Below are 17256 nucleotides of genomic sequence, written 5' to 3' on the forward strand. Positions count from 1 at the left end.
GTGCGATTACATTGACTTGAGAATCCCGTTTATGATCCTTGTCCCGGTTTTTGTATATTCCTGATGGGGCGTTTACAAGCACACAGAGAAACATTAGTCATTTTCAAAGTTGGTCCTCAAACTAAGGCAAACTGCCTGTGGTTTCACAGAGCACTTTTACACACACTGCATAACTTGAAAACCCTGATCTCTCTGGTAGAACAAAAGTCTCACACACTGAAGAGTGAAACAGCACTTTAGATTGGTGAGAAAAAAAAAGTCACAGTATCTGCACTTTGTCTTTGTAGGGCAGTTCATGGACTTGAAAACAATGAGACACAGTAAAAACATTTTCCATTAAATCAAAAGTAGTTTATTTAACTTTGCCTTCTCTGTATAACTTTATTATAATAAGACACTTCTCTGCTTGTACATTGCTCCCTTGAACTAAAAATGGCAACATTTGTTTGTGGGAATGTAAGTTGGGGTAGACAAAACTTAGATACATACCAATATACATACATGTGTGTATATCACGGTTCCATTAATAAAACCATAAATGCTAAAAACAGTTTGAACCACTCCAGGTACCTCGGTAATGCTGGAAACAGTACAATCTTTTGAGTAATTTTTCTGGAATACACTACTTTTTGTTTTCTTAGTTTTAAACATGGATACATGAAATAATGCGCACATCAACAATAAGAGTTAAGGAGGGATGAAGGACTCTTTGAGCCAGTGTTAAGTGTACAGCTATCAATGTATGAACCAGTAACAGGCAAGGCAAGCTGCACCCATGGGTGTGTGTGTGTTCATGCTCAGAGTGAAAAATAATATATGTCCAACTTCACTTGCCTGCAGAAGAATGTATTCTTAAAATTACACACACACGCACACACACACACAAAAGAACTGGTGAAGTTTTTCACTACATGTTCTTCATCTGGATGATGGACATATACACACAGCTGAATGTATATACGTGGATGTATTTAAGAAACAGTAGAATTGTCTTTATGATACTGGTTAAATCAAGTGTGGGCAAAGGCAGAAAAAGTGCTTGCCATTCACGTTAACCCGTCTGGTCCCCACCCCTTCCCCAAGTTATTACACTTAGACCAGAAAACACACACACACACGCACACACAAGCACGCACACCCATACACATATCGTAAAATGCCCTACACACAACATCCCAGAGAAGATCTTCAAACTGTGTCAGTAAACAAACAAACCCCAACTTACAGCAGTGACAGAATTGATGCAGATGTTTAAATCGATTTAGTTCACACTGGATGTCATCTTCGGTCTTTTTTTTTTTTTTTTTTAAGCTGTGCGCCATTTTAGTTTTTTTTTATGATACAAACTATGTTTACAAGTGTAATCCTACATCAATCCAACATTTCTGCAACACTCCAGGTCAGCATTATTTGTTGCGAGCAGAAACCGTGTGATTAGCCGAGCAGATTGACTCGTTTCGTCAAACATTTCAGCATTGTCCTGAATTCAATTTGTGTGGGCTTCTTGGTCGCCACCATGTTCTGTAATTCTCCATCCATCCTAAGAACACACACTTTCAAAATACTTCCTCCAACACGGAGCTCTTGGAAGCAGTCCTTGAAGGTGTGAGGGGTCTCCCCAAGAGAACAGTAAGAGAGAACACGGGGGGGTGTCATAGTACAATACTTAACCTAGCTCTGTACTCTGGGCCCAGACAGAGTACCTGTCCTGTTTCATCACATCGCCCAACAACACAAAGAAAAGAAAAAACCAACATGGATTTTTATACTACAAGGAGTGCTTATTAAAACATATTAAATCACCTATTGAAGCAAACATTTTCCTTTATTCCACCCTGACCTACTTTCATTTAACTCACTTTACCCCAGGTAAGATTAATAGGTTGTTCACCTTGGAGGAGTAAAAAAGTGTTTCCGGAGTTGTTGAAATCAATGGAAGTGTAGGTAAGTGAGCGCTGAGCAGTAGTACTTCATCACAGTAATCAAAGACGTACTTTGCAGGAGACCAAAAAGTCAACAGAATGGGGGAATTTAGTAAAAAGGTGTTTTAATGACCTGCCTTAAGAAGAAAAAAATACACACCCCTAACATTTCCCAGAGGCTGAAACTAAACGGACACGGGGGCCAAAAACAGACAAAGAAAAACAAAACATCTTATGTTACATTGTTCTTGTTAAAAGATGAAGCTGCACTCTTTTCCCTTTGCGAGGGAAGTAATGCAGATCTGCACTACTGTATACCACCCAAGGCCAAAGTGTGGTAGAAATATACACAGGTACATAAATATAAAAATTAGCCCAATCCAAACATTTCTGCCAATGTAATCCCACATTTTCAATTTGCACCCACATGACTGCATGTGTTTAAAGAGATGTCATATTTGTGCTTGTAAATGTGAGTGTGTGTGGAGCTCTGTGTGAATGTCTTCTGTCAAAACCACGTGCATCTCTATTGCAGAACCACATGCTTAACAATTCCAACTGGGTCGAGATTTTGAAGGGAGAAGGTAAAGGGGGGAAGGGGGGGGGGCACAACTGAACGGAGAGCAAGACGGAACAAATGGAGATAAATTTACATTAACGGACGGTAGAGAGTAGATGGGTGCTGGAGGAGGAAGGAGACACGGGTGGGGTGCTGAAGTGAACGTGAATACCATCTCCATATACTGTACAATACACTAACATGTTTAGGGATGCCGATACATAAGCTGTGAAATAATTATCAAAAGGGATTAAGATGGAATAGGGTGGTCTAAATGTAGATGGGGGGTGGGGGGGCATCTGAAAATGTTCTGAAATGTTCCATCACTTCCTATTTTTTGGGGAGGGCCAGTTTCCACGCTTGTCTCCACGGTTGCCACCACCTCCATTGCCGGGCCCGTTGGAGCCCCCACCGGGTTGACCTCGTGGACCTCTTCCTCCCCCTCCTCCGGATCCTCCAGTATTGACCCGCCGGTTCTGTCGCTCCATACCAGGGCGCTGGCTCGAGAAGCTTCTTTTATTAGCCAAGGGCTCTTTGCCCGTCATATCTCGCTCGACCGCACTTCCACCTCCGCCTCCTCCGCCTCCTCCGCCGCCGCCCCCTCCTCCTCCTCCTCCTCCTCCTCCTCTTCCCATGTGGTGGGGATGGTGAGAAGAGTAAGACTTGCCTCCTCCGCCTTCCCTGTCTCTGAACTCTGTGAAGTCGCTGCTCTCCGAGGCGGTCTCCCACTCCTCATTGGCCTGATCTGAGTTCTGGTTGGTGAAGTCGGGAGACTTTGCTCCATGGCTGTGGTGATGCTGGGTGTGGGGCTGCCCAGTACCGCCCTGGTTGTAGTGGTGATGGTGGTGGCTGTTTGCGTTGCTGAGATGCCCAACACTACTGTTATTGTTGTTAGTTACTGCGGTGCTGTGGTTCGAATTCTGGACGTTGCCCGTCACGGGAGCAGAGGTCGGGGCTCCGTTACTGTCCTGAACTGAATTCAAGGAGGGAGAAGAGGGCCGTCCTCCCCCTATGACCCCCACACCTCCGTTTATCCTCGCGGCATTCTCTCGCTCCTTCAGTCGCCGGAAGCGCGGTGGCTTGTCCTGCTGATGCTGAGAACGCCCATGGCGACGACGTCTAGGTGGTCGCTCGAACCCACCCGGAGGGAATCCACGGTTAGCAGGCAACGGGAGGGGATTTGGCCCTCCGGAGTTTGATGTAGGGTTGGTTGAAGGTTGCTGGGTCGCAACTACTCCATTTTCAGTGGAACCTACAGCGGTGGGAGTTGCGGCTGGCAATGGTGGCTGAGGGGGATTGGACCCCTGACTTTGAGTTTGACTTGCATCAGGGGTCTTATCTTTCTTCTCGCCTCCATTTCCTCCCCTGCCCAAGTCTTTTGGCCCCGACGTTTGTGGCGGGCCATGCTGCTTTCGGGCTGAGGTCGATGCCTTTAAAGGCCCGCCATGAGAGGAAGAGTTGGATCCAACTCTATGTCCTCCAGTCGGTCCTCCAACATTGCCGCTGCTTCTGTAGATGTTTCCTCCTCCACTACCACCACCACCACCCCTCCCCCTCCTAGAAGGCACGCCCCTGGGGGTAAAAACCCGGGCTTGGGAACCTCTGGGTGGTGCAGACGACATGGAGCTGTTGCCAGTGGTGTTTGAACCATTCTTGGCGTTGGGTTTCTGGCTGTCATCTTTGTCTGAGTGACCGAGGTCACTGGCACCACTCTCACTGCCAGTCTCTGAACCCCTCTCCCTCCTTCTCTTGGGGATCTCTTCATACTCGGATCCTTCGCTGCGGGTTTCACTTCGGTTCCTGGCCCTGGCAGGGTTATGCTGTGAACGCTCCTGACCATGTCTGCCACCACCCCCCTCCCCCTTGGACTCATGGTGGTGACCACCGGCAACAGATGAGCGGTAATCTCTGCCACTTCTGCCTCCCATTCTTCCTCTACCACCACCGGTTGGCCCAGCTGTGGCCGTGTAGGTGCCACGATAGCCACGGCCGCGCCCGTAGAACTCCCCTCCTCGTCCACGACTGGCTCTGCTGCCTTTGGCTGGGACTCCATGATGGTGGGGCGGGCCACCTCCTCTCTCAAACGAGCGGTCCCTGTCCCTCCTTGAGGCGGAACCTGTAAATCCTGATGAGGTTGAGTCTAGATCTTTTGATCCTCTACCCGACGCTCCTCCACCGCCTCCTGTTGATCGTTCTTTGCCTCCGTTCCTGGGTTTGGCTGTCTGAGCGGTCTCATCTTTAGATGGAACTGATGTATTCTGGGAGACAACGGAGGCTTCCTGCTTCATTGAGGTGGTTTGGGCCCCATCTTGCTCTTTATCTTTCCCAAAACCTACACCTGTTTTTTCTCCTCCATCAACATCCACTCCATCTTTCTTCATTTCTTTTAGCACTGGCTTCTTGATGGGGCCAGCTCTCTTGTTGGCGTTGCCGCCTCCTGCTTGGTTGGAGGGTTTGTGGTCCGTTTGAGGGTTGGAAGAGTCATCACCTCCACGGGAGTTGTTCCCACCTCCTGCATTGTTGGCCCTCCTGCCATGAGAGGACCCTCCACCCATGTGGCTACTGCCGGGCCTTGGGCCCCACTGGGTCTCTGTCTTGTGGTCTCGCCCCCCTCTTTGGTTTGGTTTATGATGGTGATGCTGCTGCTGAGGATGAGTATGACTGCCATGTTGAGAGGAAGATGGGGTAGCAGTGACAGAGGAATGTGGAGCATATGCCTGGCCTGTTTTCTCCTGTTTCACGTGGCTGCTGCCTCCAACACTGCCGCCTCTTTCACCAACAGTGTGAGCAACCACAGCTTCACTCTCTCTCTGTGACGGGTGATGATGCGGGGCAACTTTGACATTTCCATCTTCTCTAGCAGAGGAGGAGGAGGAAGAAGAGCAGGAAGATGAAAGAGAAGGTTGGTGGATTGGAGGAGAAGAGTCTGTCTTCTTGGCAGCGGCCTCAACAACCCTTTCACGGCTGTTTTCTGGCTTATTGGGGTGGAGATGGAAGTGAGGCTGCTGAGGGTGGTGGCCATGATGATGGTGGTGATGAGAATTGCTTTCAATAGGGGGGAGATCTGCACGGCCATTGCGATCATAGTGAGGGTGTGGGGGCCCCCATATCTGGCCTTGTTGAGCTCCTCGGGGAGGACCTTCATCTTGGTGGGTGAAGCTGTGTGGCTGGTTTCCCCGCTCACCCGCTCTCTGCTGCTGTTGGTGTGGAATCATCCTTCCACCCTGGTCGGGGAAATTGCTGTAGTTGCCCCTTCCGCTAATGTAGTGATGAGGGTGATGACCACCTCCTTGGCTCCCAACTTGGGTGCCAACTGGAGGTGGAGTCTGATTGGAAGTCCCAGAGTTGGAGCTGGGTTGCTGGATTGGTCCCAGTCCACCCTCTCGAATTCGGTGTGGAGGAGTGTCACTCCTAAAATAAAATGAGGCATTGATCCATTAAATTTGAGGTTAACGCAGAAAAAAGACGAGGAATCAAATCATCCTCTTTTTAACAAAGAATAATCTCCCCCAAAGTGACAAACATATCCATACCTGGGTCCTTTAGACCCATCGTCTTCCTCCAAAGCTTGCTTCTGCCTGAGGGGGGATGTTAGCCCTCGGCCCTCCCCTCCACCAGGAAATACCTCCGGTCCCCATGCAAGCTTGGGATCCATAGGGGGAGTCCCACGGTGAGGGTGCCCAGGATGCTGCTGCTGCTGCTGCTGCTGCTGCTGCTGCTGCTGCTGCCTGTCAAAGGGGTCTGAACCCGATCCTCCTGAGTCAGAACGCTCACGCGCAATAAGTCCTGTAATAGAGAAGAAGGTTTTACAGGAAAATATCTTTTGTAATAAAGCTGTTTTTAGATCATTTATCTTTATGTGTTTAATCAGATCTTGCAGATAGATCACTTTTATATCCACTTACCTGATGGGTGCATGCCAGCTGAATAGTAGTCCATAGGTGGAGGCCGGCCCTGCATCATGCGAGGGTCCATGTAGGGCATCATCATCCAGCGGGGGTCGAAATTCATTGGCAGTGGTGGAGGTCGAACCATATTGCTTGGTTGATACAGGGGCCCAGGCTGCTTGGGTCCAGGCCCCTGCGGCTGTGGTGTTGGACCCGGTGAAGGACCCTGTGGAGCTTGAGGCTGGGGGGACAGCTGGCTTTGTGATGCCTGGCTGTGCTGCTGCTGTTGTTGTTGTTGTTGTTGTTGTTGTTGCTGCTGCTGCTGCTGCCATTGCTGCTGCTGCTTCAGGAGCTGCTCCTACAGAGAAATACATGTATGAAGCTTTTATTTGAAAAGAGCTATGGTAAAGTTGAATGGAATTACCATTTACAAGTCAGTACTTACTTGCTGCTGCCTCTGGAAACGAGGTGGAAGAGACTTCTGGTACTTGGAATAACCCTGTCCAGGAGGACCACCGGCTTGACGACCTGCTCCCCCTCCAATATTTTCAATTTTTACAGGGTCAGCTCCTCTTTCACCTCCACTTGCTGCACGAATGGGAGGACCACCCATGGTCTCATCCTTAGTTTCTCCAACTAGAGGCACTTCCAGCGTCGGCTGCGGTGGCTGTGAGATGGTTGGCTGGGGACACGGCTGGATGTCTGAGCGCGAAAGAAGGTTTAAGAATTAAATCATTGAATGTAATCAAGAAGCTTTATTTCATCTTCCTTATCAAAAAAAAAAAAGAGCAAAATATCAGACCATCATCATGTTAAAAATAAGTCACCTGCACTGGAGTCATAGCTGCTGTTGCTGCTGGCTCGCTGTCGGTCACTGACTACAGGACTGGACCCAGTCTGGACAGCCAGCATTGGAGGCTCCTCAGGGTCGACACATGGGGATGAGGGCTGGCTGATGTTGGGGGAGGAGGCTGAAATAGAAGGACTCGGGCTGCCTGCTGTGGCAGCTGTAGAGTTTCCATCAAGGCTGGGAGTTGCACTGCCACCCTCTCCTGTGTTACTGCCCTGCTGCTGTTGCTGCTTCTCGTCCAACCTCTTCAGCTTCTCAGCGCAGGCCGCTCTTCTCTCCTCCTCCATCCTACGCTCTTCCTCCTCACGACGTCGACGGGCTCGCTCCACAGCAGCTGAGATCTCTGTTGATGACTGCTTCCTACGCTGACGCCAAGTCTCGTCCTCGTCTTCTCCCGGGGCTCCAGGGCCCAGCAGGCCCGGCTGAGGAGGAGGTGTATGCCCCCCAGCTGGTGGCTGATTCTGGGCTGGAACAGGTTTTCCCACGCCTACAGAGGCACCCTGGTTGTGGGGCCGTTCCTGAACAATTAGAAAATATTTGATGTTCTATAATGCAAGTCAAAGTCCTCATATGACATCACTATGAAGAAGTTAAGAAGATGTTTTATAAAATGACATCAACTGTAATTCAACTCAAATGTAAAACGCGAAATCAAATTTAATGATGACTTTTCCCATTCGACCGGTGGATGAGATAATGATAGAAATGAATTGTCTATGAGGCCCTGTCCAGATGTCTACCTGTCGGTAAAAGGAGTAAGGCCCTTGTCCAAGGAGCGGCCCTGGTGGGGGGGAGGGCTGCTCCCGGAAACCACCCAATCCAGGCCTGCGCCCCTGTATACAGGCAGACACAGTTAGCCATGCTCCACCACAATTATCTACGCTGACAAAAACATAAGACCATTGACAACTAAGCCCCAAAATAAGTTTCCTAAAATGTTATACCTTGTCTTGTTCTTTTGGTCTTTACAACACACAGCTGTAGTTCGACCTGCCTTGGCTAAACCTTGATGCTAAAATGTATTTTGCTGCTACCTGGTAATTGGGAGGTGCTCCTTGAGCACCCCAGCCACTGCCTCCCTCCTCGGCCCATCCTGGCTTACTGGAGGGGGGTTGGGGGCCATTATCCGCATTAGTGGGAGGGGTGCGGCGGGTTTCTCCACCACTGTCTGATGCACGAGATCGTGAGCTTGCAGGGGGGGCATCCTGGGGCCTCTGCTGCTCACTGAGGACAAAATATGCACATTTAAAAATGATGCTGTTTGTTAAGACGGGTAACATGTTTGGCCGACAACTATAATGTTATACCAAAGTTATCACATATCAGATATACTTGCTCGCATACCAGGTGTCATGGTTGCCCTCGGTTCTCTGTTCTTCCCCTTCCTCATCTCCTTCATCGTCACTGAACTTCAACTTGGCGGAGTAATCAATCTCCTCATGAGCACCTTTAAAGAGAAAAAAAACCCCACACATTTGGTAAACGACTTTCACTTTGATAAGCCTCCCCATCCTTCTCATCTGAGCTGCCTTTTGGGACAGCAACATTTCTGCTTTGGTCAGCCAGAAACAACATTTGCAGTAATATCTGCTAAGCTATAAAGCAAGCATCAACCTCATTAAAGCCGGGCATACACTGTGCAGTCTAACCCCTGATTGAGACCAGATTTTCAAGTCGTACAACTTATTTTTAAGTTGGGCCAAATTTCAGCCTGTTCGTGCATCATCAGTCGTGCAGTATACACTAAGGCATGACAGCTGATCAAAGCCTGATCAGCTTCTCCCAACCAGTCAGAACATTTTCTTGCATGTCTGATATTTTGGTCGTAAGCACACACTCACACAGTGAGAGCACAGCCACAAGCCGATACCCCGACTTAACTGACTGGGTGTGCTCAAACGGTAACAGAAAGCATCTGAAATCACCATGGCAACAGCAGGACTGCCTGTTTAATCTGTCTTTTTCTTATTTCTGATATGCTCTGAATCAGTGGTTCTTAACTGGTCTAGCCTCATGACGAAGCAGCAACCTCCGGTCTTGAAAAATGAAGCCAATGTGGAAGTGCAACATTTTGCAGTTCATCGAGGGTCCGCTTAAGGCTGGCTTTAGGTTTTGATTTTATGAATCATTCCATTATCCATAGTTAGGCGCGTAGCTGGCATGACTGACAGGTGGGCCCGATGTATCGGTTCATCAAGAGGCTTAAAACCCGCCTCAGCTCCAGCTCTCAGCCTGTCGTTAGGTTAACTCAAAGATAGGCTGCGACAGGATTTCCAACATGGCGTCTGCTGCAGATGAGCCTCCAGAGCCCTCTGCCGTAACAGACGGTTGACGTAACTCAAGCTTTGTCCATTTATATCTACAGTCTATGCTCATGATCAACCACTACCTCCTAAATAAGGAACCCAATTTTCAACCATGAAAATGTATTTAATAAAAAATGGTGCAGTGTGGACGTAAGACAGAACATAACATGTTACAGAAAAAAAGACTGAAGACAAATGCATCATAGACTTTTTTTAAACTTTCTTTTCTCCAGGCACACATTCACATGCTTGGCGCCCACTTTTAGGTCCTGACTCACTACATGAGAACACCTGCTCTAAATGAAACATATGATGTATTGCATGTACAAGACCAAGAGCTTTAAACAATAAGTGTGTTAAGACATTTCTGAATGTCCCAGATCAAGACTCCGATGTTCTCATAATTGGTTTTCTACAATATGGCATGAAGCACTCATCTTCCAGCCAAATACGGATCTCCTTTTTTAGCCAATCCTGTGCAACTTCAATTAAATGTGTTTCTTTTATCAGAGATATAAAGTTGTATTTACCTGCCCAGCCCTCATCTCCATCGTGGTCCAGCTCGTCCAGCTCCTTCAGGTCATCCTGCTTTAGGATAGAGGGACGCTTCACCACCTCTCCACCTGCGTCACGTGGGCCCCCCTGAGGCCTGCCGTCAGGACCGCCCTGGCTACGAGAGAACCTGAGAGTGGGAATGAGATTGTTTGTAAGATGGATGTTGAAAATAATTGTGAACATTCAAAAGTTAGTTTAATATCAACCAAAAAAAAAAAAATCAAATGAATAATCTACCACTAAAATATATATATAGAATACATGCTTTAGAACTGACGGAGCATACCTTGGAGGGGGTCCCTCTCCAGGTGCCGGGTACCTGTATGGTCCCTGAGGGCCATAAGGGCCCGGGAAGGGCAGGTAGGGAGGATACATCTAAAAAGAAAAAAGGAGATGAGGTTCAGAACAAACAGAACTAAAAGAGCTTAGCCATCGTGAAACGACAGAAAAAATCCTGAATTCAAACCTCATGAAAAAGGGAAAACTTACGAAGGGAGGCATGATCCCTCGGTATTGGGGGAACCCAGGCCCCACGGGGGGCTGGGGAAGGGGCAATGCGGGGCTGCCTGCGGGAGGGTTTCTAGGTGGCCCGAGGGACTGAGAGTTCGGAGGGGGGACCCCAGCTGCCCCATCCATCACCAGAACCCCACCAGTGCCACCCTCCGCTGCCCCCTCCCCAGACATGGTGGGTGCCAGGGCTCGGCCCCCACCGTCCCGCCAACTTGTAACGTCTGAGGAAAGAAAAACACGAGAGGACAAAGCAGTCAGTATGATTTATGGGCACTAAAAGATCAGAGATACCAAGCCACATATTTAGAAAGATAACATCATAATCAGATTTTGTTAAGTTAGTGAACCTGCAACTTTAATTTAACAGATTCAACTAAATGACTGATCATTATTACTCACTCTGGGGGCGGAGGCTTGGTCCGGGCCCATACCACTGATCTGCAGTGGCCTGTTCTTTGCCAGCTTTGTCCTGGTCGCCAGCCGCCTGCAGGGTGGGAAATTCCTCGCGAGAGAATGGCGACGGTAGGTTTGATCCCTTTCCACCTGCAGATAGAGATGTTAAGGGGAGATTGTTTGATTTGTTCTCCAAACAGGTAGCACATGTCTATCAAGAGGTGTAGAAAACAGTACTCACCATCCCCTTGTGTTCCATGTGTAACACTGGCCTGTGCCCAAGACCTTGCCCCTACGGCCTGGGTTGAAGCGGGGGCCGGAGCCTGGGGAGACAGGAGGCACACAAAGAGAGAAACTGTATATTATAGTTGCCAACTGCGGCTATAAATACCCATGCACATTACTATATAAGTTTGCATTCATGTATCTGAACTTGTGTGTACCTCTGAAACTGGCGGGGTTTTCGGGCGTGTCGGTGCAGGTGTCGTTGAAGCCACAGGCTGCTGCGATTCCGGCTGCGGTGCTGACAATGCATCGGTACTGAGAGAAGAAAAAAGGTCACAAACAGGAGAAAGAGATGAGTGAAAACTTTCTCCTACCTATTGTTGAAACTTAAAACAAATTAAAGTCTCTGATATAAAAAGGTTGCTAAACGCTGCTAGAGGGCCTACCTCTTTGGGTCTGCTTGTTCCTGTTTGCTTGCCCATCCTGAGCCGTCTTTGGGAACGAGCGAGACGTTGGGATCGTTGCCTTTGTTCTCTGCCTTCAGACTGGGCAGGTTGGCAGGGGGTGGCATACGCCGTGCGGAGGCAACTTTACCAAGAGACTGCAGGCCATGGCGGGGGGGAACTGATATTGAGAGTGGAAAGGAGGTCATTAGCACAGATGGACCACTGTAACCTGATACCAATTAAATCAACTGGGGGCAAGGAGGAGTCAATGACAGGGATGGCTTCTGCTGCTTGCTTTGCCAGATACGTAATTAGGATGCTGAACATCCAACAAGGATGGAGGCTGGGTAGTTTCAGTCTGATGATTCAGATGAATATGAATTAGAAAAAAAGCTTTAAGATGTTATTAAAAAACCTTTAGCAACCCACTTCAATTACAGTTCAGGGAGAAGTATCAGGATACTGATGCTCACTGAAGCATGGAAAAGCCTTCCGCTTCTGAAAAGGAAACCTATGCTGAATATCAATCCCCTTATTTGTTGCCTTGAGGCCGAGAGAAACCACAGCAGTCCATGGCTTCACTATGTAGGAAAGGGAGGTCTGTAGTTTGCAAAACGAGGACAGCTGCTCAGATCTAGTGGGGAGCTTCTGAATAAAACATTTGACAGAAGTCAAACAGGGTCCACAAGCAAGCCTCTGTCTTGGGTCAGGCTTAGTGGCTCCGAGGCTCAGCTGACATGCAAGAGTTCGAGAGCTACTAACCCCCAGGAAAGGCATCATTTTCTTCTAAATATTTCCACAGTTGGAACGCATTATGAGTAACAACATTTTCTTCTCTCTAAGGCAGGCGTAAAGAACTGTATATAAGGATATATAAAATATCTCTGAATAATAAAAACAGTATCAGCAAATTCCAGTTGGCATGCTTTTGAGATAATGCAGTATATCATTGACTTGCTGTACTGATAATAAGCACCAAAGCTTTTAGGGAGACAGCAGACTGGTGCATCAAAGTTGCAGTACTTGGCGTCAGGAGACAAAAACCCAGCCAGGCACTTTCAATCACAACAACAGCAGCAACACAAGGGTAAATCCAAATATGACGTTGCAGATCTGTTCGATTTTAAAACAAGCAGCACATCTTAAATGGCTTAAAAAAAAAAAATCTGGCAGAATTAAACAGGAAAGACAAACAACTCCCTGGGTATAAAGAAAAGAACGCCTCCATCAAAACATTATACTAGATGTACAGTACGCTGTGACAATGACAGAACTGAAGTACTCACCAACAGGCTTTTGTGCTTCAAGGCTCTTTCCTTTGTATGTATCAAACAGGTTGAGAGACGCATACTTGGTTTTGCCTTCCTTCCCCTTTGCAGTTTGCCCAGAGCGCTCTGACATTGCGCTGTCCGCTCATTGAGTATGGTGAGCCCTGAGACTGAAAGAGAGAGAGACAGATAGAGAAAAAGAGAGATTTGACACCAGGTATTCATAGAAAGTGAGAATTCAACTGCTGATTATACAAGTGTGTGCTTAAAACTCATCGCAAACCATTAACTGTCTCAAAAAGTACCATCAAACACGGTCTCGCATGACAGATTCAAAGAAGTGAAAGTGGTTACTCAGCTGGGGGTGTATGGTTTATCCTCAGTACTCAAAGAAAACCTCACAGTAGAACAGTGAGAAGAATGTGTTACCCGTTTCCATGAAACCTGATATACTGCATGACATGAACCGTGTGTATGTGGGGATAAATATACACTTAAGTATTTGGTCCATAAAGATTTACTCATTTTTGACACCCTCAATTTATCTTAAGTCGCTTTGCAAAACAAAGACTAACAAGTGTCTTCCACCAAAATGTGTTACTGTATAGAACTGAAACAAGTATATGCAAATAATAATAATATGTTAATCTCAGTAGGTGATAACTACAATTGCATTTTGGTATTAAGGGGATTATCCACTGTTAGATAAAACACTTATTTACACATTTATTTGTCACACTGTATAGTCCTGATGGCACAAGTTTTACTGTGTGTATTGTTGCAGATGCACCGATATTTCTGCAGCTTTTGAAAGAACAATTGTGGTTCTGCCTGAGCTTTCAGGTGGCTGACAGGTGAAGCAATGGAATAACTTAAGGATCCTTTTAATATGTATGTATCGGAGAATCAGAAAAATTCCATCACATAAACAGTTTAATGTGATCTAGCTTGATACAGTAAAACACCCAATCACAGGAAACACTGTTCAAAAGACAGGGAGAAAAGCTGAAACCACGGTTTCTATGACAACACATTATAAATGATATTCCCCTATGCATTGCCTTGAGACTGGGTTGGCTCCATGGCAACAGCTGGGCTTTTAGCTTGAACTCATTGTTTACTGCACATCAATAAAACACACTTGGGCTGACATCTGTCCAGTCCAGAAAGATTTGTCTGTCTCCTGCAGATTCAACTGCTGCTCCCTAACTCCACCCGACTCCCATTAAGAACAATCAGTGAGAAGTAACAGATCTCCTAAGATCATTACGCCACAAAAAATAACATTAGTTATTCTATTCACATGCACTGTATGAAGGGGAGAAATGATGCGAGGCTATCCACACAGTCATTGCTCAGTCTTTAAGTGCATAACGCTATAGGTGTATATAGGCCTGGGCAATATCGAGTTTTTAAGATATATCGATATATTTTCAAATAAGATATAGGGTAAGACAATATCGATATAGTTTACGTTGCATTAAAATAACATTACAGAGGTGCCAGGTCACCTTTTCCTCATCTCACTGATGATGACTGTCTGTCCCTCTTCACCCTGCTCCTCCTCTCTCTCTCTTTTATTGTATTTAAGGAACATTTTTATTTTATAATATTACTTTTTAAATTCACAAACAGGTAGTTTATTTGTGTGTTTTCACTGTTAATAAAATACATATCCATATATATCAAGTATCGCCATTCAGCTAAACAATATTAAGATATGAGTTTTGGTCCACAACGCCCAGCCCTAGGTGTATAATTAAAAAAAACTGAAAGGTGGAGTTACTTGAAACTCAAGTCATGACAGCTTTACGAGTCTAGTAGACCTGAATAACAAGTCAACTTAAATGCAACAAGGCAGGTGCCATCAGTATGATCAGGGGTGGGCATTTGGCGGCCCGGGGGGCCACATGCGGTCCCCACCAACCCTCAACGTGGCCCTCAGGTCAATTTTTTGATATCAATTAATTGGAAACATGAAGAAAGCAGACAAAATCTGCCATGAATTCATGAAAAACAGAAATATGTCCATAATAATATTTAATCACTGGTATATGTTGAGTTAAATTCGAGACATAATCGACTGTAATCGTTTTTGTATCCTACAATTAGGCCCCCTGGCAGTGAGAATTAAATGAATGTGGCCCCTTGCTGTGACCATCCCTGAGCATGATGATGAACAACACAATGTTTTGATAAATGCCTTAACAGTTTCAAAACAGGAGTGAAAGTGACACCTTAATCAAAACAATGCAACAAACGACCTTCTTACTTCCACGCACACAGATCAAGCTTCTGATCATCTACACAACACATGACTGTGAAGAAAGTAAATAAATACAAGACCCTGAACCTGCAGCAAACATGTACACGGATTGAATCCCGAGCTGCAGTGCTGCACCGTGTCTCTGCAGCCAGATGAGATTAGAAAATTAGGTCGTGGGATGGCTGGTCAACTGCATGTTGTGTGTGGGGATTAAGAGGGGCCAGCCAAACTCAAACTGCAGCAAGGTACACCACAAAGAGGCCTTGTGGAGCTAAAGCTAACGATAACTAGTGTGTAGTTAAGTGGCTGTCTAATGGTGATATCATTAGGCAGCTATGGCAGTGCAAACAACAACTCCAATCTGATGCTTTAACTACAAAATTCCGACACATAAATATCTTTAATGCAGAGCTAACTGGTGCTAACAGGCTAACACAGGGCCCAGTGTTCGCGATGGGAGGGGGACTGCGTTCATGTTTCATAATGCATTTTCAACACCTTTGCAGTAACATTATCTTACTGCTCTTTTACTCTGCAGGGTGCTTCGTTTTAAACACACACTTGTGGAGGGGGGTTTCCATCACACGATGCTGCACATAAATCCAAAGTCTGCACAGAGCAACGCACATATTTAAAAAAATAAAAAAAGGTTTTTTATTAGGAGAACAAAACAAAATGGCGGTGGATGCAGGCCCCATGCATGTAAACGTTAACATAGACCGGGTAGGGTATCAAACTGTTAAGAAACCAATCACCCTGCAAACGTGTAAACAAACAGAAAATGTGATAAATCAGTTTTAAAGTAATGTATGGAATAACCCTACATACCCGGATGTAGTGTAAAACTAATGGACTCGTTCGGTTTACTGCAGGCGAACATCCTGTGCTAACGTTTATCCTCTGTCACCGTCTAGTACATCATTCACAACCAAACTGTTATAAATGCTTAAAAAACAAGCGTGCGTGTTGTCCAAAAATCTAGAGGAAATTAATTTAATTGCAGTTATTCAGACAACACTTTATCATTTAAGACGGTGACTAACCCGCTAGCGAACACAAGCTACCGAGCTAGCTGGCTAGCAACAACAACCAAGTCGCTTCGCTTTAACACGCACAAAAAACACAATAAACATCCATAAAACATCCTCCTTAGGGAAGCATTTTCTCTATCCGATTGTTATAGTAATTTTCCGTTCAACACTGGAGGTTTAAAGTCGGCGTGTGAATGAAACACGAAACATTTCGCGGCCACTGACCTGGTCTTGTCCCGACTTGTCTCGAGGTGGTATCGCAGAATGAGGTTAGCTTGATGCTAACGCGTTAGCTTTCTTAGCAAAGTGACCCAGCCAGCTAAAAAACCAACGTTATCCCTCCAAACACACACACACACGCACAACAAAAGGTCTTTGCGAGTAAGTTGAGCAACGAGTGTTACATATAATGATGAGATTCTGCTTACTTGCACTCGTTTTCTTTCTTTTTTTTTCCCGTAAAAAAAAAAAAACAAATGAAAAAGGGAGAAAGAGAAAAGAGTCGCTCGGGATTCGATCCGTCACCTGAAGAGCCGTCAGCGGCTTCTGGCTGAGTCCGTGAGATGGAAGCCGTTTGGGACCTTAACGGCAACAACATGCGACTCTGGTTTTTATTTAAATAACGCTGGTCAAATGCAGTTTTTAATAACCGTTAATAATAATAACAACTTTATTTATAAAGCACCTTTTAAAAACACAGGTTTACAAAGTGCAAACTAAACCAAACACAGAAGAACAAACAAATGCAAAATACTAAAAAAAACAGAAAAGAACTGTTCAACAGAAAATGAACACGTTCAGAGATTTATTTATTGATGTAAGTTAGTAGAGTTGATTAATCGACCTTAAAATGACTGAGTTTAGGATAAGCATTTTAAAGATGAGATACCACAATTTATATTTCTGCAAGTGAAAAGAAACTCAAAGGATGCAGAGAAATGCACCGATAAAAGGAGAAGCATTGAGAGCATTTCAGGTCACACACCTGGTTTAAAGGTGCAGGATAAGTCGATTAATCAATTAACTATTTATCCATCA

The 17256-nt window shown here is 45.9% G+C and overlaps 1 protein-coding gene across 3 annotated transcripts; it reads right to left on the reverse strand.

Annotated features, from left to right (window-relative positions):
• Positions 1–329: 329 nt before the first annotated feature.
• Positions 330–16769, reverse strand: prrc2a (proline-rich coiled-coil 2A). Of its 3 annotated transcripts, none has more exons than XM_065947805.1 (17): positions 16647–16769; positions 12940–13091; positions 11654–11831; positions 11426–11522; positions 11224–11305; positions 10989–11132; positions 10569–10810; positions 10366–10454; positions 10055–10206; positions 8563–8665; positions 8253–8442; positions 7959–8051; positions 7196–7736; positions 6814–7070; positions 6387–6726; positions 6015–6267; positions 330–5892 (listed from the first exon to the last, which is right to left on the reverse strand). In XM_065947805.1, exons 2-17 carry the CDS (start codon positions 13052–13054, stop codon positions 2805–2807), a joined length of 5964 nt encoding a protein of 1987 aa, XP_065803877.1. In that variant the 5' UTR covers positions 13055–13091; positions 16647–16769; the 3' UTR covers positions 330–2804. The 3 variants fall into 3 exon arrangements, with proteins under 3 accessions (XP_065803877.1, XP_065803876.1, XP_020514457.2); XM_065947804.1 differs by lacking the exon at positions 16647–16769 and adding an exon at positions 16444–16581; XM_020658801.3 differs by lacking the exons at positions 7959–8051; positions 16647–16769 and adding an exon at positions 16444–16581.
• Positions 16770–17256: the final 487 nt, after the last annotated feature.

The sequence above is a fragment of the Labrus bergylta genome, chromosome 19 (genome assembly GCF_963930695.1).
Source record: "Labrus bergylta chromosome 19, fLabBer1.1, whole genome shotgun sequence".
In the NCBI taxonomy this organism is placed as follows: domain Eukaryota; kingdom Metazoa; phylum Chordata; class Actinopteri; order Labriformes; family Labridae; genus Labrus; species Labrus bergylta.